This window comes from Dendrobates tinctorius, unplaced genomic scaffold, assembly GCF_039654945.1.
Source record: "Dendrobates tinctorius isolate UK_male_01 unplaced genomic scaffold, ASM3965494v1 ptg000007l, whole genome shotgun sequence".
Classification (NCBI taxonomy): Eukaryota; Metazoa; Chordata; class Amphibia; order Anura; family Dendrobatidae; genus Dendrobates; species Dendrobates tinctorius.
The window spans coordinates 58,698,203-58,724,050 of record NW_027361675.1 but is presented as its reverse complement, the minus strand read 5'-3'; the positions used below and the strand labels follow the sequence as shown (position 1 = coordinate 58,724,050).

The 25,848-nt window shown below is 38.5% G+C and overlaps 1 protein-coding gene across 6 annotated transcripts in view; it reads right to left on the bottom strand.

The window, feature by feature from the left end:
* The window catches only part of AUTS2 (activator of transcription and developmental regulator AUTS2), a 2,002,816-nt gene that overhangs the window by 1,183,947 nt on the left and 793,021 nt on the right, over nt 1–25,848 (bottom strand). For all 6 annotated transcript variants that reach the window (XM_073575027.1, XM_073574999.1, XM_073574990.1 and 3 more), the window contains one exon: nt 330–431. In XM_073575027.1, coding sequence (XP_073431128.1) covers nt 330–431 — 102 coding nt within the window. The remainder of the gene's footprint in view (nt 1–329; nt 432–25,848) is intronic.

Below are 25,848 nucleotides of genomic sequence, written 5' to 3'. Positions count from 1 at the left end.
TACCATTCCTAGAATTACTGCTATGTCCTATGCAGCAGACAAAATAAGTACATACTATAACTATCAAATAAGACTCATATACTGAAGGACAGAGAAGTTGAATTTCTAGGACCAGGAAGTAAAATGTGCACCAGGGTTCTCCGACCATCGTGTGCCATGTATGGTACTGGTGTCCTACTACTTGGTTAGTGTAAGGTACAAAAACTGGATGCGAATGCGGCCTCTGTCTATACACTGATGGCTTAGTAGATGATTTTTAGTCTAGAAGACTTGAGTTATTATCTATATTTCTTTGGCTGGTCGATCAGCACATCTCAGGACATACTTACATCACTTAGATGCTCACGGGAGGTACTTCTCTGCGAAGGTTTTGATTCTCTGCCTTGGTTTTCGTTCTCATTGTCTCGGCAGTTGTTCTGTCCTGGTTTGAGCTGTGGAAAGACAATGAATATTTTAGAGTTCCTGATTGTATATTCAAGGAAATGTTTGTCATGACATAACCTTTATATTAATTTCTCACTTTTATCACTGGTAAATACAGATCTCACTTTTAACAAAATCAACCCAATGCATTATGTTGCCGCTTTTCTTTTAAAACTACACCTTTTTGTCTTAATATTGCCTCTTTCATTGACCTATTCAGATTGTTAGGGAGGTATGTCATGGTGGGCCTATCAAGGTCACTTCTGACTATTCACATGAGAGCCAGAATGATGAAATGTTGAAAATTATCACCTGCACTCCACGATCATATAAGTTTCACAAGGACAGCACTGAGATGGAATATAAGTCTTTTACGTATTGCTTGCTATATATTCTCTCATGTATTTCTGTACATTATACTTCATTGCCGGTCAAACAAGAGAGGCAAACATATAAATACTGTAGGCCTTGATAAAGCGATGAGTTTAGACTGATCTACATGAGTCTACTGCCTGTGTTTGACCTTTTATGCCCTTTAAATTATAAACTGCTGCACTTTTTTTGGCAAGTGAATTATTATGTTGTAGTACAAGAAAGATATATATCTTTGTACCGTGTTAGCCTGTAGATAGAAAAATATTTAGAATTGAGAGTCCTCAGTGGTTGATACCTTTTAATGGCTAACTAAAAAGATGGTAACAAATTGCAAGCTTTCAAGACTACTCAGGTCTCTTCATCAGGCATAGACTAATACTACTCTAGTCTAGTATAGTATTAGTCTAGTATTAGTCTATGCCTGATGACGAGACCTGAGTTGTCTCTAAAGCTTGCAATTTGTTGCCATCTTTTCAGTTAGCCATTAAAAGGTATCAACCACTGAAGACTCTCAAATCTAAATTTTTTTATGTTGTAGTATTATTACTGCTGTCCACTACCACAGAGCAGCGCCATATATACAGCAGCTTCGTACCGCTGGTCTTACAAGTATAATGTGTTATGAATGGGTCACTGAGGAGGAGAAAACAAAACAAGCTAAGTCACAGAAAACCAGAGAGGTTGGTAACTATGCAGATTGCAGATCCCTGATCCTAACCACACAACTAGCAGCAGCCGTGGAGCGTTCCTACGATGAACCTAGATGCTTCGTCACAGCCGGAGGACAAAATAAGCCTAAAGGAAGAAAAGGGGAAAACTAACTGCCCCAGAGCAGACCCCAAAGGAAAGACAGCCCCCACACAAGTATTGATGGTAAAACAAGATGAAAACACAAACACAGGCAGGAAAATAGGCTGAGCAAATGATGGGGCCCAAACTAACTAGAAAGGATAGGAAAGGAAAAACACTGTCTGCAATCTGCCAAAAACCCTACAAAAATAATGTCCAACACTTCTGATAACAAAATTAACCCTGAAGTCACTAGACTTCTCCCACTATATCAGCACTCTGAAATATTCTGAGACAGAGCAAAAAGAGGCCAATCTAATAAGGGACAAAAAACAAATTGGCAAATACAGATAAATAAGAGTGGAAATTCAGCACAGCCCCAGCCGGGGCTGGCTGGCAACACAAAAAACTGAATAGACCAACAAAATCAAGTGTGAACATTAGCAGAAAAACTTAGCTTGAGCTGACTGGAACAGAGCTGAGAACCAAAACCTGACAAGCCAGAAGGAATCACCAGCACCAGAATAGGGCGTTGGCTGTCTTAAATCCTGTCTGAGATTCCTGAGGTCCAATCTTCATCCTCCTTATCAGGTGGCAGATCTCCACTGATTAAATCAGCCTCACTACCTCCTGTTACCACCAGAGGGAGCCTGGAAGGAGAACTCACAACTGGTAGACCAGAAAATGAACTCACAACATAATGTCTATGCTGAAGACGCTTGCTCCATAAGTAGTAGCATAAGTAGAAAAGGAGTTTCAATTTTACACATAACCATTTTTTTAACGCAGACCAGCTAAAAAAACAGGCTATTAGATATTAATAGCTGGAGGAAGTGACATGCTGTCCACTAAAATGGACATGCCACGAGTACTGTAGGTGCTGCTTCCTACACGTTATGTCTGTATGATGCCCTAATTGAACTTCATGGTCAACAATTTTGTTGCAGTTTTTCGTAGTTGATTTCTCTTACTTTTTCTAAAAAACCTCAAACACACAAGAACAAGGACCAAAATTGACCCCATATAAATGACAAGAATCACAAGTAAGTATTTTTGAAGTATGAACAGAAACCAGACATCTTGAGATACCGTAATTCTCTCAAACCTTAAAAAAGAACAAAAAAAACATGCAGTTCCCTTCATTGAAATCAGGATCCCAATGTGGACGAAGAAACAGTAGTTTCTCATAGTCTTTACATAGTAAATTCTGAGTAACAAGATACACTAGCATGTTGAAATTACTTGATTCACTTTTAGGGTAATTTATTAAAATTTGTATTTCATTTTGCAATGTTGAATCAAATAAGCTAGAATAGGATGTGTCAAATTTAATACGCTCCTAACTCTTGCTCAATTTGGCGCATCTTCATGATATCTGTGGATCATAGCTGCAAATTTCTTCTATAATTTATCCCAGTTTCTGGTCTACATTACAATATGTACTAAATGCTGTGTTTGGCCACAAGATCTTTCACTAAGCTTCACACACTGTTTTCAAATGTGGCTCACTGTTGAAAAAGGCCAAAATGTCAGATGTTTTTTGTGCCAACAACCATTGCACCAAATTTTATGACTTTTGACTCTAATGAACTGACATAGAATGAAAGATAAATTTTCTTCTTTAACTTAGGGAACAGGAATATGTTTTGCCATGAGGGAAGCCTTGCAGAAGTATAATACAATGTATCACAATTTCTAGTATTCACCCTGTTAGGAATTTAAGGTATTGTCTCAAAGATGATTGCACCAATATCTAAAAGAAGCAAAAAAGGCTTTATTTCCAGTACTGCCGTTAGCTGCTGCTATGGAATTTGTTGATCGACTGCAGCGGTCACTTCAGATTGACACACTGCAGCCAATTATTAAGCTGAGTTAAAGCTTGTTTTGCTTTTTGTTGCCTCACTGAGCCTTTTCAGCAATAATCTTTGAAAGGGGACAGCCTCTTTAAGTATTCCGCTGAAGATCGAACATTACTTGCATATTAGAATGCAAAACCTATTTTTTATTGTGCGTTTATTTAATTTTCTAGACACCAGCTGCTACTGCAGCGAGCATCCGCAGAGCTCTTCACGGACGCTGAAGTGTGTGAGAACTCATTGCTGATTAGCGAGCTGCCACTCTCCATCTTCTAATTATGGCTAATCCCACAACAGACTTCTAGTCACTGTGCAACTACTTCTCACTTGACCTACACTGCAGAGAAAAATCTTTGTCCCATCAAATCCGCGTGTTAATCCTGCCATCAGAAAAAAATCACGGGAGGCCATCTCTGGATATAATTGTTTAATTTAGTGCATTAAGGTAATCCAACAAAAGTTGTATGCCTTTTCTCAATTCATTTACTCGTAGACAGCCAATTGTATCCTTTGTTCTGAACTGATCTGTTGTATTTTCATGCATTAAATCAATGGCTTAATAAGTAGAAATGGGAGAACCCGATCAGTAAAGTTCGGCGTCCGTACTGAACACCTACTGTTCGGCATGGACACCGAACACGGACTTCACCAGGAAGTCTGTGTTACTGTTTGGGTTCAGCTGCCCAAACACCGGGTGTTTGTCACTCTGTCATGTGCATGGCAGTGCGGCAAACACCACTTCTGATCAGCGGTGAAATCATCCCCACCGGTCAGAGAGCCGCAGTTCCCACGCTATCAGAAGACAGCGTGAGCGCTCAGCTGTGATCGGAGGTAAAAAGTTTACCTCCAGTCACTGGTGTCAGCTGATGGGACTACTGATCCCACCATCTGACACCTGCTATCGCTAATTACAGTGAGAGCAGGCGCGGCAAATGGGAGTATTCATCAGCTGCTCCTGCGCTGTAAATAAATTTTTTTTAAAAATGGCATGGGTTCCCCTGTATTTTTGCTAATGAGCCAGGCAAAACTCACAGCTGGGGGCTGCAACCCTCAGCTGTCAGTGTCAGCAAGGCTAGCTATCAAGAATAGAGGGGTCACCACTCTGTTTTTTAATTATTTAAATAAATAATTTAAAAAAACGGAGTGGGGTCCCCCCCATTTTTGACAACCAGCCTTGTTTAAGCAGACAGCTGGGGGCTGGTATTCTCAGGCTGGTGAGGGGTCATGGATATTGGCCCCCAGCCTAAAAATAGCAACCCGCAGCTGCCCAGAAAAGGCACCTCTCACGCTGCTAGCAGGGATGTCACTGAGGTCACAGCAGTTCAGCCCAGCTGGGAACAGAGCTTCAGTGACCGGAAGTAACCTCTATGATGTCACCACTGGTCACTAAGGCTGCAGTCGCAGCAATTTAGTCACCAGTGGTTCTTAGCCTGGATGGTCGCATCTTGGCACTGTACAAGTTGAAAACTGTTTATCCCCCAGACATGGATTACGGCGTAGGACAGAACGACGGATTTTACTTTTATTATAGGAGAATGAGGGCTTCCCTGGAATTAGGTGTTTAAATAAAATTGGAAAACTGTGTTTAGTCTTATTTCTAATAAAAAACTTTATTCTGATTGTGTCTTTATTTACCATAAAATTATAGGATTAGTAATGGATTGGTGTTTTATAGATGCCTCTCCATTACTAAGCTGTGGGCTTGATGTCACCTGACAATACAAAGGTGACATCAACCCCACAAATATGAACCCCACTTGCCACCACTACAGGGCAAGTGGGAAGAGTCAGACAAAGCACCAGAATTGGCATATATAATAGATGTGCCTTTTCTGGGCAGCTGCAGGCTGCTATTTTTAGGCTGGGGGGCCAATATCCATGGCCTCTTACCAGCCTGAGAATACCAGCCCCTAACTTTCTACTTTAGCAAGGCTGGTTGTCAAAAATGGGGGGACCCCATGCCATTTTTTAAAATTATTTATTTAAATAATTAAAAAAACAGCATGGGGACCCCTATTCTTGATAACTAGCCTTGCTGACAGCTGAGGGTTGTAGCCCCCAGCTGTGAGTTTTGCCTGGCTGGTTAGCAAAAAGACAGAGGAGCCCACACCATTTTTTTAAATTATTTATTACAGCGTAGCAGCGGCTGATGAATACTCTCATAGTTGCTCTTGTGCTTGCTGTTATTAGCAGCTGCTGGTGTCAAATGATGGGAGCAATAGTCCCATCAGCTGACACCAGGGACCGGAGGTAAACTTTTTACCTCCGATCACAGCTAAGCACTCACACTGTCTTCTGACATCGTAGGAACCATGGCTCTCTGACTGGCGGGGATGATTTCACCGCCAATCAGAGGAGGTGTTTGCCGTGCTGTCATGCATATTACACTGCAGCAAACACTGGATGTTCACGCCCCCCATTGAATGAGGTCTAGGTTTGGGTTCGGGTCTGGGTACTATTCTGGCACCCGAACCTAAACTTTTTGAAACGGTTCGGCTGAACCCGCCGGACCCAAACATCGAGATGTCCGCCCATCTCTATAATAATAAGCTAATATACATATCTGGATTAATTTTTGCAAACCAGCCCATTACTAGATAATTATTGTGGGAATTCAGGGGAACTTACTAAATGGGAACTCAGATTTTAGTCATTGGAAATAATACTGCAGAAGGTCAATATGGGTTTCTCCAAATTTCCAAACCTACTTGAGCAATTATAACCATGTACCACAAAACTTCAATTAGCCATGATTTTTAAAAAATTTGCTCAACTAATATCATGGTACTTGATGTCGTTGACTTGACTTATGACTTATTTAAGCGGATACCATCTTATGTAGGATCACCACATTTGTCATAAGGTGTGATTACAAATTTCCAAGATGTCGAGATGGAGAAAAAGGATATATGTAGTTTGTAGATTGTATCAGTCAGGCATTTTTTTACATGTGCTGCCAATTAAATGTGCATTTTTTATTTGACCTGATAGTGATGCATTTCTCACCACTTCTCCAGATTATTTATGTGTGAATGAAGCATAAAGCCGGTTGCACAGTGGTTGATTTAGCTATTTGCTGAACACTCGCTCAGTTGGCACTCTATCGCCCGTAATAATTCATGTTCAGATTGGCCAAGCGTACATGCGTATTGCCAACTGGAGAAACTGGATAAGATGCTGCCAGACAGCAGCGCTTACAGGACAGCGAGTCCAAGAATTTGGTAGGTTGAAATTTTACTGACTTGTTTCTATTTCCATCAATGGCAGGAGGACAGTAGGACTGCATATTAGTGCCATAAGTTGATATACCGTACCTAACATGAATGGACAGCGCAAAAATCCATTACAGTTGGAAATTTCTCATTCACCTAAATATCTTATATACGTAAATGTTTTATATATTTTTTTATGTAAAAGTTCCTTTTTTCTTAAATGTCTTGTCGATGTGTCAGCCCCATTTTACACACAGGGGGTTTTAAGCAGTTAGCCTTGCTAAAGAACATAGTTTCAAATTTACAAATCTGTAGCCATGGTTACAGAACCCTCCATATAAAAATGACTGATCCTACAGAGCCTTAATAAATCAATTTCACTAAGATTAAAGTTATTAAATGATCCACACAGCCTCTCAAATAAGAAAAGGTCACCAGCAACCCAAACACAAAACACGTTCCTCAGCCATTTCAGGGAGCACCTCATTGTGACAATTCTCAGGCATTGCTCCTTAATACTGCTTTTTGTCTCACACATTTCCGGGACCCAACATACACCCCTCAATCAGACACACTGTCATTTATACTTCCTCTTGCCACTTTCATGCTACCAGTGACTGAAGCTGGGTCTATTTAATGTGAATATGTCACCAGGTGCTTGCTTCATAATCAGACAGCAGTATAATGTAGATACAAAGACCTTGGTTCCAATGTTGTGTCACTTACTGGGCTGATTGCTGTAGTTTTGCTAAAATCACTGTTTTACCAGAAGTCATTAACACTGGAGGACTAGTATAATGGATGCTAGGTAGTCCTCCATATTCATGAGCTCTTTATAACCCTGCCCCCGCCACTGATTGGCAGCAATCTGTTGATGTACGTGTACACATGGTGATGTCAATCAGTGGTGTGGGAGGGGTTAGACAGAGCTCAGCATTCAGAGAACTGATAGAGCCGAAGTAAAGAAAACAGGGATTTTATCAAAATAAGTAGCTCAGTGAGTGACACAACACTAGAATCAGGGTATCTGCTCCTAAATCATGCTGCTCTCAGATTGCATAGCAAAAACCTAGTGACAGATTCTTTCCAACTCATTCAACTTTAGAAGTCTAGGTGTCTAGTCTGCCAAGCAGAATTCCAGTTTCTCATGTTCTATCAAATTACAAAGCAATTTTGTAGCCAAAACTAATAATATTGGCATAAATCTAATTATCTGATTGACATTCATTGATAATTCTGAAACAAAGACGCTAACTACATTCACATGATGAGAATTACAGTACTAATAACCTGCACACATTTTTTTAGCTACAAAAAAATCAAGCAGACATCTAATGTATATTTGCAGACTGTCCAGGAATTTCTAGACAGTTGGCAAACCTGCTTACCCCACAAACCTGGATCCCTCCACCATGCTGCACTGTATGTGTTATTCCTATGACCGGAAGAAATGATGGTGATTGTTGTATAGGTGGATATTCTTTTCTGACTATCAGAGAAGCTAAGGATGTCACTGCACCAATTTGTCTTATTCGCTGAAATGCAGAAAAGTAGTAAATGGTGGGAATTCCTCTACTTCCAAAGATGCAAAGAGAAAAAAACACAGTCCATACATATCCAGCAATACAAAGCACCGAAGGTAGACAGATTAAAAGGTCAGAGAGCTTCACATTGGTGGCACTATAAAAAGTAAAGTAAACTATATCAGTGTAGAAGCATTTACTAATAGGCTGTGGAATAATACAATTTTCATGCTTGTGACTTTCAAAATCCAAAATGTAAATGGATTTCGTGGATGAGCACGTTAAGGATGACTAAAGGCAAAAAAACCCTCTGATTTTTATTGATACTAGCTGTCATCAAGAGGTGGAGTTTTTGGTTCTGGTTTTCTTTTCCTTACATGTCCGTTGGATATTTTTTCTTACATAAAAACTACTGGACGTCAAACAATGATAGATCTTCATTACCATAGTCAGAGTTCCATACATCAATGAAGCTTTATGTATGGTTAAATGCAAGTGGACGTCTCCAAGCTTTTGATTTCCTTTTTTATGAAACATTCTCTTTTCTAGAAAATAACTATAAATTGCCAGTTCAGTGAATTACTTAGTGTGGAAAAATAACAAATGTCAAAATAGTGTTTTAAAAATTCATGAAATTCCAGCTCAAATAGTAGCTCTACAGAGTCATTATTTCATTTACTTTTCTTCATTTTCTCTACCTGATGACTGAGTAGGAGAAGAGCTGTCACCAAAAATACAGCTTGTAATATTAGATTTTTTGATATAACTGCTAAAAATGACATCTTGGAACAACCACTGAATGTGACAAGGATTCTGGCTGCCAAAGCAGTTAATTTCTAAAGCAAAAGTCATGTGTTGAAACTTTGCTGTTATGTATTCCCACTGACACTGTATCTAAAGAAAATAATCTTGATATACTAATCAAAGAACAGACAACCTGATCATGTACACCACTCAGAAATGTTCTTGTTTTAAAAAGAAACTCTCTATTGGTTCAATAACATCACATTGATCTGAAACCAAATCTAGTCATTTTTAAAAAGATTGTCTAGGAATAAGAAACATGTCTACTTTCATCCAGAAACTGCATCATGCCTGTCTATGATTTGTGTCTGGTCTTGCATCTTGGCTCCATTGAAGTGAATGCTGCTGTGCGAGTTGCAAAGACACACATAACTGCTACCCCAATAGGTTACACTAGAGCTCTAGTACTCTTCCTCTTTAAAGAGGTTATTTGCATATTTAAATTTCCTAAGGAGCATTATATGGCCTTAAAGTCTCCTTACACTGAATGACTGGGCACACACCACAAGAAGAAACATTCCCTCTTAGACTGCCTGTCAGAGGTATCTCATCTAGCCAAATCAGACCTCATTTGCACTGATGAGGGGCAAACACCACAAAACACGTGCCACTAAAGGTATTTCGTTTCTTATCCTAAGTCATATGGCAAGACTCAATATTGAATTTTAAGATTGCTACCTCAGTAGGTGGGCTGGAGCTCAAGTCGTTTTCCTCTCTGAAAGGCTATTTGCATATTTAAAATCTAAAAAGAGCATTCCATGGCTTATAAGTCTTACGTCTGATTGGCAGATAATTGCAGCCTTCTGAAACATCACAGTGGACACACCGTACCCTGTAAGTATTTGACAGTGCCAGAGTTGAAAGCGAGTGGTCACAAGAATGCAATTTCCATACATACAATTCCTCTTGGGTTATTCACTTGTATAGCCCCATTAATGCCACAGCACTTTACAGACATTACTGACTCTGTCCCCATTGGGGGTCATAATCTTGATTCCCAATCAGTATGTCCGGAGTACCCAGGATATCCCACACAAACAAGAGAACTTACAAACTCCTTGTAGATGTTGTCCTTGGTCAGATTTGAACCCAGGATCCCAGCGCTACAAGGCTACAGTGCTAACCACTGAGCCACTGTGCTGCCCTTTATACATTAGCATGACAAGTTGGAATGTGGCTAGGAGTATGCAAATTGCACACTTGCAGTCAAGAAACGGGCCGCTCTAACTGCAAACAGTGGAGAGTCCTGACAGAATACGATGTCTGCGAGGTGAGGATTAAGAAGTCTGTAGTCACATAGACTTGCAGAGACATGTCCAATATTGATCTGAGTGTGGGATCAAAATTGTCGATATATATCTACGGGTCTGTGAAAAATGTAGACAGCATTCGGATGCTAACCACGTGTTATCCATTTTTCATGGTCTGCTAGATAGGAAAAAGTAATTAAACTTTTTTCTTACTATCCTAGAAATAGTCACGGGTGAAACATGGACTGTTTTTCTTATACTTAAAAAAAACGGATGTCTGAATGAGCCCTGAGAGGGAAAATGATCAAATGATCAGTGCAGGAAGAGGATATTTTACTGGCAAGTCATAGTGTTTACTTGGAATGTTAATTTTTTGGGAAAAATAGTATAGCTATTATTTAAGCTGGAAAGAGCTGCCACATTGATGATGGTTTTCCTTTGATGCAGATTTAGGAGTTTTTTTTGTTTTAAAACCGGTTCTAACTTGCAGCTTTGCTGCACTTTCTACTCCTTAGCTCGGCCTAGTAGTAGAATAATGTAGTAAAGAATATCTGAACTGAGTATTGTATGGATGGAAGGCTGTACAGTTAAATTGGACCATTTTAAAATATTCAGACACTGTCTTTTCCTGATCTTTCAAGTCAAACAATTTCATTCAAATGTATCAGTCCATTTTGAAAGAAGATTACCAGGTCATATTTATTTTCCTGTCTATCAGCTGAGCAACAAGAAAAACAATTTATATGCAGCAGAAGGAGCAGAAGACTTTCTAAACTATGATTTAATCTCCGTTGAACTTTAATAGTCTTGTGAATCAGGTGTAAAAGAATCCATTACAGTTTAGTTATTGATAGTATCTTACATTTTCACGCATACAAGGCTACATTTAAATGACTGACTGGAAATAACACATAGACAGTTCTGCATTTTTAGAATGGCATTCACTGAAGATACACAGAAGCAACTGCATAAGGCAGGGGGTTAAACGTTCTTGATGTAACCTGCAGATGTATTTTGTAGCACATTAAAGGGAAGCTGTCACCTGAACATATGCTCTTTATCTGCACATATAGGCCTAATCTGCATTTACATAGCATTCACACTTTAATTAGCAGTGTGGCTACTGGGAGAAAAAGGACTTATCTCCTCCCAGGAGCCACCAGCTTTCAGTCATGGGGCGTGTATAAGAGGCAGCTGTAAGCGCACCCTAGCACTTTGATTGACATGTCATTGTGTAGCGCATCTGGGGAGTGCAAGCTGTCAATCAAAATGCTGGGACACGCTTACAGCTGCCATTCACAGGATAGCAAGTGATGCTGTGAGTGGTGACTGTACTCACTTTATGCATAACTGGAAGCCAGAGGCCCCTAGCAGGTAATAACTTCATTTTATCCCGATAGCCACAATATGAGTAAGGCGGCCGGGCAGCACTGAAACTTTATTTTCCTGCAAATTAACCTTACATACGCAGGTAGTGCTTTCCAGGTTCCCTTTAAATCTGGGATTTATTTATTTTATACAATACTGCACTCTACACTGATATGGTACGTGCAATTTGCTTTATGCTTTAGTCTGCCATTTGCAAAATCGACTTTTACCTTAGAAATAGTAAGGAATATTTACATTTTGTATACATCATTTCCAGACAATCATATTCTAAATAAAAACATTACATAGAATTATATGGACCAATTTTGCACCTCTCTTTGTTTCCAATTTTATTTGTGGATTATCACACTCTCTGAACCTGATATCATTTGATTGCTTATGCTATACCTTACGTACTGCAGTACTGAAGTACTGAAGTCTACAGTTACATTGACATTTTCCTATGAATCCCAGTCAGCCGCCATCTGCTTGGTATGGTGCAGGCTCAGCACCTGAGCCCTCAATGCACATCTTGACTGTGACATACAGAGGTATGTGCTTTATAGGAGGACCAACACGGCAGTAAAGGAGGTCTAACAAATCAGCATCCCAGGAGTGGTGTTGGGAGCTGGAGCATGCACTCCAGTGACCATGCTATTTAACCCCTTCATGACACATGACACACTGTTGAGTCATAATTTGGCTTCCTTCATGCTAACTTAGGAGTTGAGTTTACATCACTGCTGGTAGACTCTGTCTGTGTTCCTCAGTCATCACCTCCCTCAAAAAGCTGTGGCTGGAGATGAGCTTTACCTGTTACTGTTAACTTTTAAATACCACTGTAAATCTCTGCCGGTGGCATTTAAAGTGGTTGTTCACTATTCGACAGTTTAATCAATTCAGGAACCCATATAAAGAAGTCAACCCTTTTAACGTACTCAAACCGGGAGGGGGGGCATGCTGTTCCATGCATCGAGACTTCATAATTGCAGTGTGCCAAAGGGTTGCTATTGCAGCCAGGGATCCGATGAAGACTCCTTACCTACTATTACAGTACTCCTTTAAAGACCAGCCTGTGTCTGCATAACTGTGGTATTGCAGTATATAGTAAAAGCAATAAGAAGTTCAAGTCCCTGAAAGGGGTAGTCCGGCTTTAGGGTACAAGTTAACAGTCTTTCTGTGTAATTACAGACTTGTAAATCCTCATAATGTGTGCACTGTGCTCAATGAGGCACCTCTGGTGCAAGCGCCGGCAGCAGAGGATGCGTGACCCCAATTATGTGATTTGCATACTTGCGGTCACATGCTGACTAGATATGTGCGGCCCCGCCCAACACAGGTGTACAAGCTCCTTATCTCCATTGAAAACAAAAATAATACAAATAAACAAAAAAAAAAAACTAAATGTATTGCTAGGTGTGAAAAGTCCTATATATGAAAATAGGAAATTACTTAACCCAATCTATAAACTCCAATAAAAAGATAAAACATCAAAATGCCAGAATTGCATCCTTTTGGCTTCTGCAAAAAATGGAATCTAAAGTGATCAAAACATTGTAAATGGGCAAAATGGTATCAATAAAAATGTCAGCTCACTCCACAAAAAACAAGCACTCACACATGAATGTAAAAGTGAAACCATTATGTGTCTCAGAAAATGGTGACATAGGCAAAATTTTATTTATTACGAATTTTGGAATTTTTTAAACCAATGAAAAAATTTAAAAAAGCGATTTGTTTGCTATCACCGTAATTGTACTGACCTGGAGAATTATAGGGTAAGGTAATGTTTACCATGTAATGAATGCTGTAAAAATACAAACTCAAAAAATAATTGCATAATTGTGTTTTTTGCACAATTTCACCGCGCTTGGATTTTTTTCTTCAGTACATTGAATGCCTTAAATGAAGCATTTAATTGCGAAACACGCGCCGGATGTGGTGGGCAGCTGGACTTATATTTTTAAGTAGCTTATTCTTTATTAGCCTATGATTAATATATGTTTTTATTTACCTGGGTATCTCCCTTATATGTTGGATGGTCTCATATGTATCAACCATTTGTATTTTTAATGGTTGTTTAAAGGAAACCTATCAAGAGTTTTTTGGCTTATAAACCCTGCCCTTGACCATTAAGATCAAAAGAATGGAGTTTCTCCAATCTCATAAAAGGTATTTTATTTTTGTCACATGTTGTATGTAAATTGCACAATTAGGTCCCATGCTTGATTCCTAATTGTGATCAGCACCGCCCTGGTCCCTTCAAATGCTGCCTCCTATAAGAGCATGTAAGTGGAAGATGTCTTCCCATCATCCATGAAGTGCCTGAAGTCTCACACTAGCCCAGTGAAGCCATTGGCTGTTCAATAGGGCACAGTGAGGTGCGTCTGAGCAGCTCTCCAATTCCACTGCACAGGTGCGAGATTTTGGTGACTACGTAGATGACAGAGAGACATTATCCATTCAGATGCAGTTAGAAGAGGTGGTGTTGATCACAATTTGGAAACACCCATGGACCGGACAGCACAATTTACATACAGTGAGGGGCAAGTATATAACAATTTTTCTGAGGTATACAGGGCATGTCTGACGATATAAAGGGGTTGCTGGACCCTCATTCTTATGAACTTACAGTTGATGGGCATAGTTTATAAGAGAAAAAACTGGTTTCCTCTAAGATTTCTGAGTGGCATACCTGATATTGAATATATGCTATGCTTCTCATTCTTTTACATTACCCATTCATGTGTAATATATATACTGGTGTTGTGCGAATGAACCCAAATACCTCATGAAGATGATACAGTTTTTCAAGTATGTAAGAAAATGTGTTACCAATGTTTATGATCGATGTGCCATCAGTGTTCGGTCAGTGTGCCATCAGTTTTTTATCAGTGTTTTTGATCGATGTACAATCAGTGTTTGGTCAGTGTTTTATCAGTGTTTTATCAGTGTTTCTTACATATGGTAAAATAAATAAATTAATTACAAAGCTTCTCCTATCATGTGCAATATTAAACACAGACAGCACACTGATTATACAAGGATGCCATCCATGTACTGTCCGCGTCAATCACGGAACCCTTGACTTGTATTGGTGCTTATAATTGGTACATACTCTATCCATTAAAAATATGGACAGAACATGGACATCAGAATGAGGCCTAACTGTAATGTACAGATACGTTAGGGTGTGAAAAGGGGATTAAACATTACAATTTTAAAGAAAGGGTATTTCGAGAATTAATTAGATGTACTAATTTTCTGTTGTTAATATACTATAGAAATTTATTTTCACAAATTGATTTCATACTGTTGCTATTCTGTTTAACCAATATGGTAAAAATATCGCTGTCACCACTAAAGTATTTCATAACTAGATATATTTCTCCATATGGTCAATAATGTATTATATACTGGCCTAAGGGAGAAGTAATTCAGCCAATATTGGAACAGTATTTTCAGGATGTAAATTCTAACTATTATAGACTGTAACTGCGAAGTTAATCAGAAAGCAATTCCTTAACCCATAAATTAAGTCTTAAATTTGGATTACATAATATCGCCAAAAAGCAGCCAAAACATTAAAATGCTGAGTACAAGTCATGCAGCCATGGGATTTATTGGAAGGGGATTTCGCTAAGAAGCAGGTTTACACTATAACACCTCTTCAGGACAAGCATAAATAATACATGTGATGATGGTGTCAATACCTCACAGCTTTGCAGCATTTTGCCAATTGACAGATTATCTTAGATCAGCAAAAATCTGGAGGAAAGTCATTTTTATGATAGCTGTTGGTCAAATTTACCGTAAATATTATCTCTTAGCTCAGAGCAGTAAAACGATAAGATGTTAGGGATTTTCTGCCCTTTGATTTTACAGCCAATAAGATTACTACTGGTAAGTCAAGGATGGAATAAACGTAGTCAAGACAAAATAAAAGGAATAAAGAAAGCTGTATAAAGTGACATCACTGTGCAATATTACACATACCACTGTACATAATATATACATATGCACTATATATGTAAAACATTCAATGAGTGCACAATTATTAGGTCATTTGTATTTTTGATGAGTCATTTTATTATTGAACAACTACAGTGCTGTCAGCCAAAAAAAAAGTGAATAAACTTGAATATTTAAGAAAGTAACTGTGAGGGTTTTTCTTTCTTAGGACATTATCTATATGTGGGTAATTATTGGGCAACTCTTAGTGTGCAGAATTATTATGCCATTAAATGAAAACATAAGTTTTACTATCTCAATTGCTTAATTTCAAATGAGAATAGTAACCAAAGGACTCAAAATCTACAAAATATGTTTCTGAAATTAAAAACAATACATATCAGTGACCAATATAGCCACTTTTCTTGTCAATAACAGTCTTAAGTCTTCCATCCATGGAGTCTGTCAGTTTCCTTATCTGTTGACGAACAACTTTTTGGGTAGTACCAACTACAGCCTCCCTGATACTATTCAGACAGGTGTACTATTTTCCTTCACTATGAATATTTCATTTATGAAGGACCCAAAAATTAAGGGTTTAGGTCAGGTGAGGAAGGGGGCCATGTCATTATGCTTTCATCCTTAATACTTTTACTGGCTAGTCAAGCAGTGCAGCATTGTCTTGCATAAAAATCATGGTCTGCTTTGAAAATGCAGACTTTTTCCTGTATCACTGCTTGAAGAAAGTGTCTTCTAAAAACTAGTACTGGATTTGGGAGATATTTTGAGTCCATCTTCAAACTGAAAAAGTCCAAATAGCTCAACTTTAATAATACCAGTTCACAGCAGTACCCCACCGCCACCTTACTGGGGTCTGAGTGGAAGTGGAGGTCTGCGCCCATTACTGATCCATCCACAGGCCCATTCATCTGGCCCGTTAAGAGCCACTCTCATCTCATCAGTTCATAACACCTTTGAAAAATTTGTCTTCAGATATTTCTTGGCCATCTTGACATTATAGATACCAGCTAAAAACCTTAGTAGTAATGAAGGCCTTAACTACTCTCAAAGGCAGAAAAAATAACCAGCAAAGCTGTAAACAAGATATAATGCCTAAAAGATTTTAAACAATATATTAACCCCTTAAGAAATGCTAATGCGCCATTTAAAGGCAACAGTTAAAGGTACTTATGCCTCAGCGCTGCTTTTTAACGGCGCTGAGAAATAGTATATAAAGCCCCCAGAGTCCGAATTTCTCAGGGGTCTCGGCTACCGGGGGTAGCTGAGACCCCAGATAACATGATTCGGGTAGTTTTTTACCAACCCCAGTGTTGCGATCACCATTATTAATGGAATAATGTTGACCGCAAAAAAAAGTTTGATTTCCCATTTAATTTCTTACTCCTTTGATGTGAACGCCTGCGCCCGGCGTCTTCTTCTGGGAGCAAAATGGCGGGCGCATGCGCAATACCCCCACCGAAATCTGACGGCCGGTACCCGGCAACAATAGGAAGTTTTTCTTACTGTTCATTTTGATGACTGTGATAGACCCTATCAAAATAAAAAAAATAGTAATCAACCCACCTTTATCATCCCCTTAGTTAGGTAAAAATAATAATTTAAGAAATATGTATTTATTTCCACTTTTACATTAGGGTTAGAGTTGGGCTAAAGTTAGAGTGGGGTAAAGTTAGGGTTGGTCTAAAGTTAGGGATTGGTTGAAAGTTAGAATTGGGCTAGTGTTAGGGTTGGGGCTATGGTTAGGGTTTGGTTGTTAGGTTTGGACCACATCACATATGAGGTGACTTTGGGGGGCCTATATGACAGACAATACCAAAAAGTGACACCATTCTAAAAACTGCACCTCTCAAACCACATTCAAGAAGCTTACTAACCTTTCAGGTGATTACAGGAATTAATGGAATGTGAAATGGACATTTAACTTTTTTTCACAAGAATTTTACTTTAGCTCCCATACTTTTTTTTATTCTTACAAGGGTAAGAGGAGAAAATGGACCCTCATATGTTGGGGAAAACAACTGTTTGGGTGCACGTCAGGGCTTGGAAGGAAAGGTGCACCTTTTGACTTTCTGAATTGACTAGAATCGAGAGCAAATGCCATGTTGAGATTGGAGAGCCCCTGATGTGCCTGATTTAGAAAATAGACTGCAAAATTTGTTGTGCAATTTCTCCTATGCTGATACCCCATATGTAGGTGAAAACTAATGTTTGGATGTATGCAGGGCTCGGAAGGGAAGAAGAACCGTTTGACTTGTCGGACATAGCACATCATGGTGCAGGAACTCACAGCCGCTCATGACATGCTATGTCTGCCATTGGTCGCAAAGGTTTTAAGAGACTCACGTTTGGGATTATAGCTGCATGTGCACAGAGCTCAAGTAGCCAAATATGCAGCTCTTATTCTGGCAACAGCAATTTGAATTAATATCGGACTCAGTAACAAGAAGCACTAATTGATGTAGTTAGTGAAATGTTATATGGTGCCTATCCAACGTTTCACTTATAATATCATTAAGTTCTTGTAAGTTCAGTATTTACATTTTCACACTGCTATTATTGGTACATTCACTGTGCATTAGAATGCTTGAGTGACTTATTTGGCCTGTGCAGCACTCACTATTCAACACCGATGCATAGGTAGGTATGTTGCCAAACTGAAGTCTAAGGTCACCTTTCAGAGAAAGTGAACAAGTCTTGAAGTGTATGGCTCCTGTGTAACATGTGTAGAGCCCTTAAGAAACAAGGTCTAGACAGAAAAGCAAAGTCCTTCACAAGTAGGAACTGGGTAAGAAAAGAAGAGCTATGAGAAGCAGGTGGGGGTCAGTAAAGCAAAGCTTCCCATAGTAGTGTTCTTTCCTTGAGAGGCAGTAGGGGTGCATTTATACTGGCCAATTGTGGTTGTTAAATAAATGTCAATTAACTACATGCAAACATAGCAATGGTCCCTTAACAGCTTATTTAGACAGGGTGACCACTAGGGTGATGACTATTTTAAAAATTTTGCAAAACGAAAATGAAACCCCTTACATTGGTGGAACAATTCCATACAAATGACATTAGTATCATCAAATGTGTAAAATATTCAAAAAAGTTCCCCCTCTTTTTCATTTCAAAATTTTCAAAAAAAAGATTTTTCGTGTTTTAATTTAAATCTATAAAGAAAATATCTTTCTAAGTTGTAATAAAAAGTGGTATTTTATTCACATCTAGAACATTCTTGAATATTTTAAAATATTTTGTAATTTAGTATTATCTTTTCATTTTCAGTGCAAAGCTTCAAGTTTTACGATCAAGAAGTGCAGGACAGGTCATTCAGAAAATGTCTTCTAGAAATTCCAGCAACAGTGTAAAGGCAAACAGGTCTATCTGGACGAGGAATCTGCCCTCCTATTCTCAACATAAAAGGGATCCAAGTATTCCATATGTTGAAAAGCTTTCCAATCTCACGCGGATGCCAACGAACTGCCAAATTCTTGGAAACTTCAGTTTTCTGTTCAACAGCGAGAAATGGCGAAGGCAGAAGAAGAAGGCAATTAAGTGTTTGAAGGCGCACTGGTTGGTCGAGGAGTCATTAATTGACATTCCCAGATCTAACCAAAATGCTGAACGTGCTGTAAAACTGATGGAGGAACTACATGCGAAATCGAAACAAATTGAATTTTTGAATCTAAAATTCATAGGAAAAAATAATTTTTAAACATTTCTTTTGTACATATTGTACTTATAATTAACTGTTTTATACCGTATTTGTTAAAAAACGAATAATAAAAGTTGCTTAGTTATTACTATTATCGTTTCAATAATGCAAAATTGCATGTCCTTTTTTTGGGGGAAAAAACAATTTTTGCCTTATTTCATTTGAATGAAAGGGGGAACTTTTTTTAAAAAACAAAAAAGAGCAATACTTATTCTTAAATAACCCATAAAAGTTCCTCCATTGCACATGGTTTCATAGAAAAATTTTTTTCGTCATTACACTAGTGACCACACTATAATCCACATAGAATCATAGTTAACACGTATAGATTGTTCTCGGCAGATCATTCCTACTAATATGTTGGATGATTGGTTGGCCTGTTTGGACAGACAGATAATTGTGGAAAGAACATTATTAGGAATGGTTACTCCTAATTATAAGCCACTGTAAATGCACCTTATAGGAAATCTGTCATGAGATTTAATGCTCCTAAGCCATCTATTTTGACACAGGTTATAGAAAGTTGAATAAAATGATACCTATATTTTTGCAATCCAATATCTTATTTTAGAGAAATCCACTTCAGGTACTATGTAATCACATACAGCTCAGTAGTGGGATCAGTGAGACCAGACTGACTGTCTTTAAGTGTCACAATGAGAAACCAGCTCTTAGCTATTGTGTAGCTATGTTATTCTTTCACCTGCATGTTGATGCCTGGTTATGATTTGTCAATGTCATACAGTGGTAAGGAGCACAAGCCACCAGGGGCAACTGGGAATATCTCTGTCATTTCCAAAGAACTTGCCAGCTGATTTACTTGTTAAGAAAATGCTTCTTTTTTTCTGAAATATGACATCGTATCCCGAATATCAAGTTATCATTTTATTCAACTTCTTATAACCTGCATGCCCATATAAGTAGTTTAAAAGGTATGCTCATTTTGAAAGCTCTTTATTTTTTCTGGTTGAAGTAGTACAGTAGTGGGCATGGTGGCTGTGAGGTGAATGGTGGCTGTGAGGTGAATGGTGACCTGAGGAAGAAGGTTACACAAGCTCTTCTGTGTCTTATCAATCTGATTAATTCTGCAGTGTTCAAAAATTGGGTCACAATATACAGTGCAATTATGTTCTTTCCACTTCTGTATGATGGCCACTGGAACCTTCACCAGTTAAGAAATAATCTATAACTAATGCCATCAGTATGTTTTGTAACAATAAGGTTGCAAAATTCTTGAGACAGCTCACTGGTTATACCCATCATGAGAACTTTCTTGTGTGGCATCTTGGTAAAGAGACACCTTTTTATAGGCCATCGATTGAACCAGCCGATAATATTTTTCACCCTGTGGCAGAATTGCTTTCTAATTACTTGTAAATTTCAACATGATCTCATGACTTTTCATGGCTGTTTTGCTCCTCTTCTTTTCATGGGTTCAATACTGAGTCATTTCTCATTGTTACAAATAACTTAATTTATGGACATCTATGATTTGATTTTTTTTGCTTGTGTGAATTGGATGGGTTGCCATGAACATCTGGTGAGAATTTCACGTCAATAGCACCTTTAGAAATATATTTACTTACACAATTGGTGATGTATTCAATACTTATGTCACTCACTGTATGTACTAAAACTGCTAAGATTCAATACTTCATATACAGTACTTAACGAAACCAAGAAACTTAAATGTGACAGTAACAAAAATCATTGCATGCCACAACATCAGTTGTGCAATTCCAATTGAACTCAGTAGACTTGTCATACTTTCATGGGTAAATAGCTGTAACAAATGTTTATTACATATACAGTACATACAAGGAAAAATCAAATTGTCTAGGACTTGAAATGATAATTAGCCCCCAAAAGCTTTATATAGTTAATTATATAGTTTGAATAAGAATAGATTATGACAAGGTTGCTCTTTGATATTTTCAAATATATGTTTGACAAAAATGTCTTCAAATGAATATATCCCTGTTTAGTGGAGCAATCAATAGGTTGCAGTATGCTTCATTATTTTAATCATGTTGGTAATCCATCTCCCAGATTTTCTTAAATGTCAGCTAGGCCTTGAAGATTATTATATCTTTGTAGTCATATGCAGTATTCTCTCAAGCATGTATTTTTTTTTTCAATTGTGATAGCTTATGGCCCTGTAAGAATTCTGTAATACTCTTTTAACCTGTTTTTACTATGAGTAAGGAACCAAAAATGAGTCTATCAGGAGGTTTATGTCTGATGGACGAAAAAACAGCACCATATAGAACATTTGAAAATGCGCAAAATATCTTTGTGGCCACAGATGTAGAGTATATTAACACTGAACACTATAGAGAAAATTAATATTGTTTTCTTATTTAGCTAAGCTTCAAAGTGCCCCAAGGCCTGCCCCTACCAACTGCTGCAGCTCCTCTCTGAAACCACTGGCAGGCACTGAAATCTCATGCATGTTTACTGAATTCCTGGTTTGGTGGATAAAAGTCATTAATGTGTGCATTTGTAAAACCAGCTATACAGGTCTTGAATATTTTAATGAGATGCCAGCCTAATGGGATGGCGACCATTGCTAAAGCAAAGTGTTTTAAATTGTGTACTACAATACATCTAGCTATATGTTCCTCACAAAACAGCGCATGTGATTTAATATAGGTTAATGGGTTTAAACCTTCTCAAAAAGTTTGAGCTATTTTTTAACAAAATCCTAAATACCTAAAAAGAAATACACAATAAAATTGTCCAACACTAGAGTCTTACTTACACACTAAATTATACACAACTGTTTCATTACACAGACAGCAAAGATTTCCAAGACTTTATTTGGCCAAACTATTGAGTTTGATACATGAAAACTGTTGAAAGAATAATGTCAGTGTAACCCATGCAATCCTATGAAATTCAATTTTTTTATGTCCAGGGCATATTGAAATAGAGGATTTGAATGGATGGTATAGTCAACAATGACACATTTTCTTAGGACATTTTGTAATTTGAACTGAGCGGACCTGTTGATGTTCGGGTTAGTCAGGTTCGACCGGACTTTAGTTCAAAGTTCAGTTCAGATACCAGAACTCTACTTGAACTTGAACCAGAACCTGATCCACAAAGAAGTCTATGGGGACACAAAGTTTGTTGCTGTAAAATGGTCTCTTTCTGTCAACAATAAAACGGACTTCCGAGAGAAGTCCATGTGTGGAGTTCAGCTCCATACAAACCCCGAACTTTACAGTTCGGGTTTGGTCATCTCTTGTTATAACTAAATCTTTTCTGTCTCACCCATAGCAGTCTATAGTGGAAAACCAAGACCATTTAAAAAAAATCCAAGCACACAGGGAAGAGCATTGTGAAACCTAACAGAAAAAAATATAATTTACCTGCTGTTAAAATTCTGTACTCTCTATGAGCTGTCACATGTGGTGATGTAAACTCCAAATCTCTCTAAGTCTGTTCAAAGTAAAGAGATTTTCTGTATGTGCTTTGAACAACTCAGCCAGCAATTCTGCTGTGTGCAAAATGCTGATGTGATCGGAACATGGCATGTTGTTCTCAGCAAGTTTAGAGTGACTGTGGTTGTGCACAGAGAGGGGAAAATCAGCAGGGAGAGCACAGAGTCATTTCTGGCTCCACAAAGAAGAAGTAATCTTGACAACTTGTGACTTTGGCCAGAGGATATGGAGCTGGGGATTCCAGATTGCTAGATTACATTATAAGAAATGGAATAATTTTCTCATTGCTTCTCTACATTACACTGAAACTGTAAGGGGCCAGTGTCAGAAACTAAAACATTATACAGGGTGAGCCATTTGAATGGACACACGTAAATAAAATGGGAATGGTTGGTGATATCAACTTTCTATTTGTGGCACATTAGTATATGGGAGGGGGGAAACTTTTCAAGATGGGTGGTGATCATGGTGGCCATTTTGAAGTTACCATTTCGGATTCAACTTTATTTTTTTCAATGGGAGAGGTGTTGTGAACTCATTTTCTGGTCTGCCTCTGGTTTCTGGTGAGGGAACTGTTTGTGTTGACAGAGGAATTGTGAGTTCTCTTTCCGGGCTCCCTCTGTTGGTGGCAGGAGGTAATGAAGCTGATCTAATTAACAGAGACCTGCCACCTGATAATGAGGAAGATGATTGGACATCTGGAGTCTCAGACTGGTTTTAAGACAGCCGACTCCCTATTCCCATGCTGGTGATTTTTTCTGCCTCTTGAGGTCTTTGTTTCCAGCTCAGTTCCTGTCTTCTCAAGCTAAGTTTTCTCTGCTAATGTTCACATTTGATTTGGCTTTGTCTATTCAGTTTTTTGTGTGGTCAGCCAGCCCCAGCTGGGGCTGTGCTGAATTTCCACTCTTATGTTACTGGATGTGCCAGTTTGCTTTTTGTCCCTTATTAGATTGGCCTCTTTTTGCTCTGCTCTCAGAATATGCCAGAGTGTTGATATAGTGGGTGAAGTCTAGTGACTTCAGTTTTTTTTTTGCTATCAGAAGTATTGGACATTTTTTGCAGGGTTTTTTGGCATGATTACAGACAGTATCTTTCCTTTCTTGTCCTGTCTAGTTAGTGTGGACCCCATCGTTTGCTCAGCCTATTTTCCTACCTGCGTTTGTGTTTTCATCTTGTCTCACCGTCAATACATGTGTGGGGGCTGTCTATTCCTTTGGGGTCTGCTCTGGGGCAGTGTAGATTTCCCCTTTTGTGGCTTTAGGCTTATTTAGTCCTATGGCTGTGATGAGGTGTCTAGAATCATCGTAGGTACGCTCCACGGCTGCTGTTAGTTGTGTGAGTAGGATCATGGGTCTGCAATCTGCATAGCTACCAACCTCTCTGGTTTTCTGTGACTTAGCTTGGTTTTGTTTTCCTCCTTGGTTACCCAATCATAACAGAGAGGGTCATGTGACACATCAAACTTATTGAGAATTTCACAAGAAAAACAATGGTGTGCTTGGTTTTAACATTACTTTATTCTTTCATGAGTTATTTACAAGTTTATGACCACTTATAAAATGTGTTCAAAGTGCTGCTCATTTTGTTGGATTGTCAATGCAACCCTCTTATCCTACTCTTGAAACACTGATAGCAACCAACACCGCAGAAGAAATGCTAGCACAGGCTTCCAGTATCCGTTGTTTCAGATGTTGCACATTTCGTATCTTCATAGCATAGACAATTGCCTTAAGATGACCCCAAAGATAAAAGTCTAAGGGGGTCAGATCGGGAGACCTTGGTGGCCATTCAACTGGCCCACAATGACCAATCCATTTTCCAGGAAACTGTTCATGTAGGAATGCTCAAACCTGACACCTATAATTGATGGTATGGTGTGGTATATGGTGCACAAAGATAGTGGGGCCATTCTTCATCAATGGAAACCTCAATGCCACTGGATATCTCAAATTACTACATGATGATGTGTTGCCCTCTTTATGCACTGAAGATGGCATGTTCATTGAGTTTTTCCAGCAAGATGGTGCACCACCACATTCTGCGGTGTTGCTATCAGTGTGTCAAGCGTGGGAGAAGAGGGTTGCATTGAGAATCCAACACAATGGGCAGCACTTTGAACACATTTTATAAGTGGTCATAAACTTGTAAATAACATCACAAAAGAATAAACTTACGTTAAAACCAAGCACACCATTGCTTTTCTTGTGAAATTCTCAATAAGTTTGATGTGTCACATGACCCTCTTCCCATTGGATAAAATAAAGGTGGATCCAAAATGGTCAACTTCAAAATGGCTGCCATGGTCACCACTCATCTTGAAAAGTCCCCCCCCCCTCCCATATACTAATGTTCCACAAACAGGAAGTTGATATCACCAACCATTCCCATTTTATTTAGGTGTATCCATATAAATGGCCCACCTGTATTTTAGATTATCATTATTAGTGTCAGGACAGTGCATAGTGGATTAAGTTGGATGAATGAGCAACTGTTTGTTTGCTAATTTATCCATCTTGAGACTATGAAAGTCTCAGGATGGTGCTTTGTAGGTGAAGTGAGCAGGCACTAAACATAGAAGTGATGGAGCTGAAGGACAGATATAGCTTTGCCTCTTGGGACAAGTTTAGGATGTAGACAATAACAAACCATAGAGATGACTGCAAGGGGTAGAAAAAGATTAATTTTAATATAAGGTTTTTGGGCCCCTTACAGGGATGGCCAGTTTTTTTATTTATTTATTTGTGTGCCTGGAAAGCCTTTTAAGCATCAAGCTGCAGGACACTCTTTGTGTAAATGGAAATGGTAACACTGATATGTCCTTTCTTATCTTTTGCTTGACTAGTTGGGTAGCACAAAATAACCAGTTTTGAAAAATACATGGCAACCATATCATCAGTTTTCAATGCTAGATACAGTATGTCTCTATGTGACCATCCAGTGGTTGTCATGTGGGCTTCAGACTTTTGCTACCATGATGTGAAAAATGGGTATATCATAAATAACCTCCATCACCCTTTAATGTCAGATGAAAAGAAATACCCAATAAGTAACATGAGAGGTTGAATGATATGTATTTTAAAATATCTTATATCAGCCAAGACCTCCTGATACATTTTCATTAGAAAACATCAGT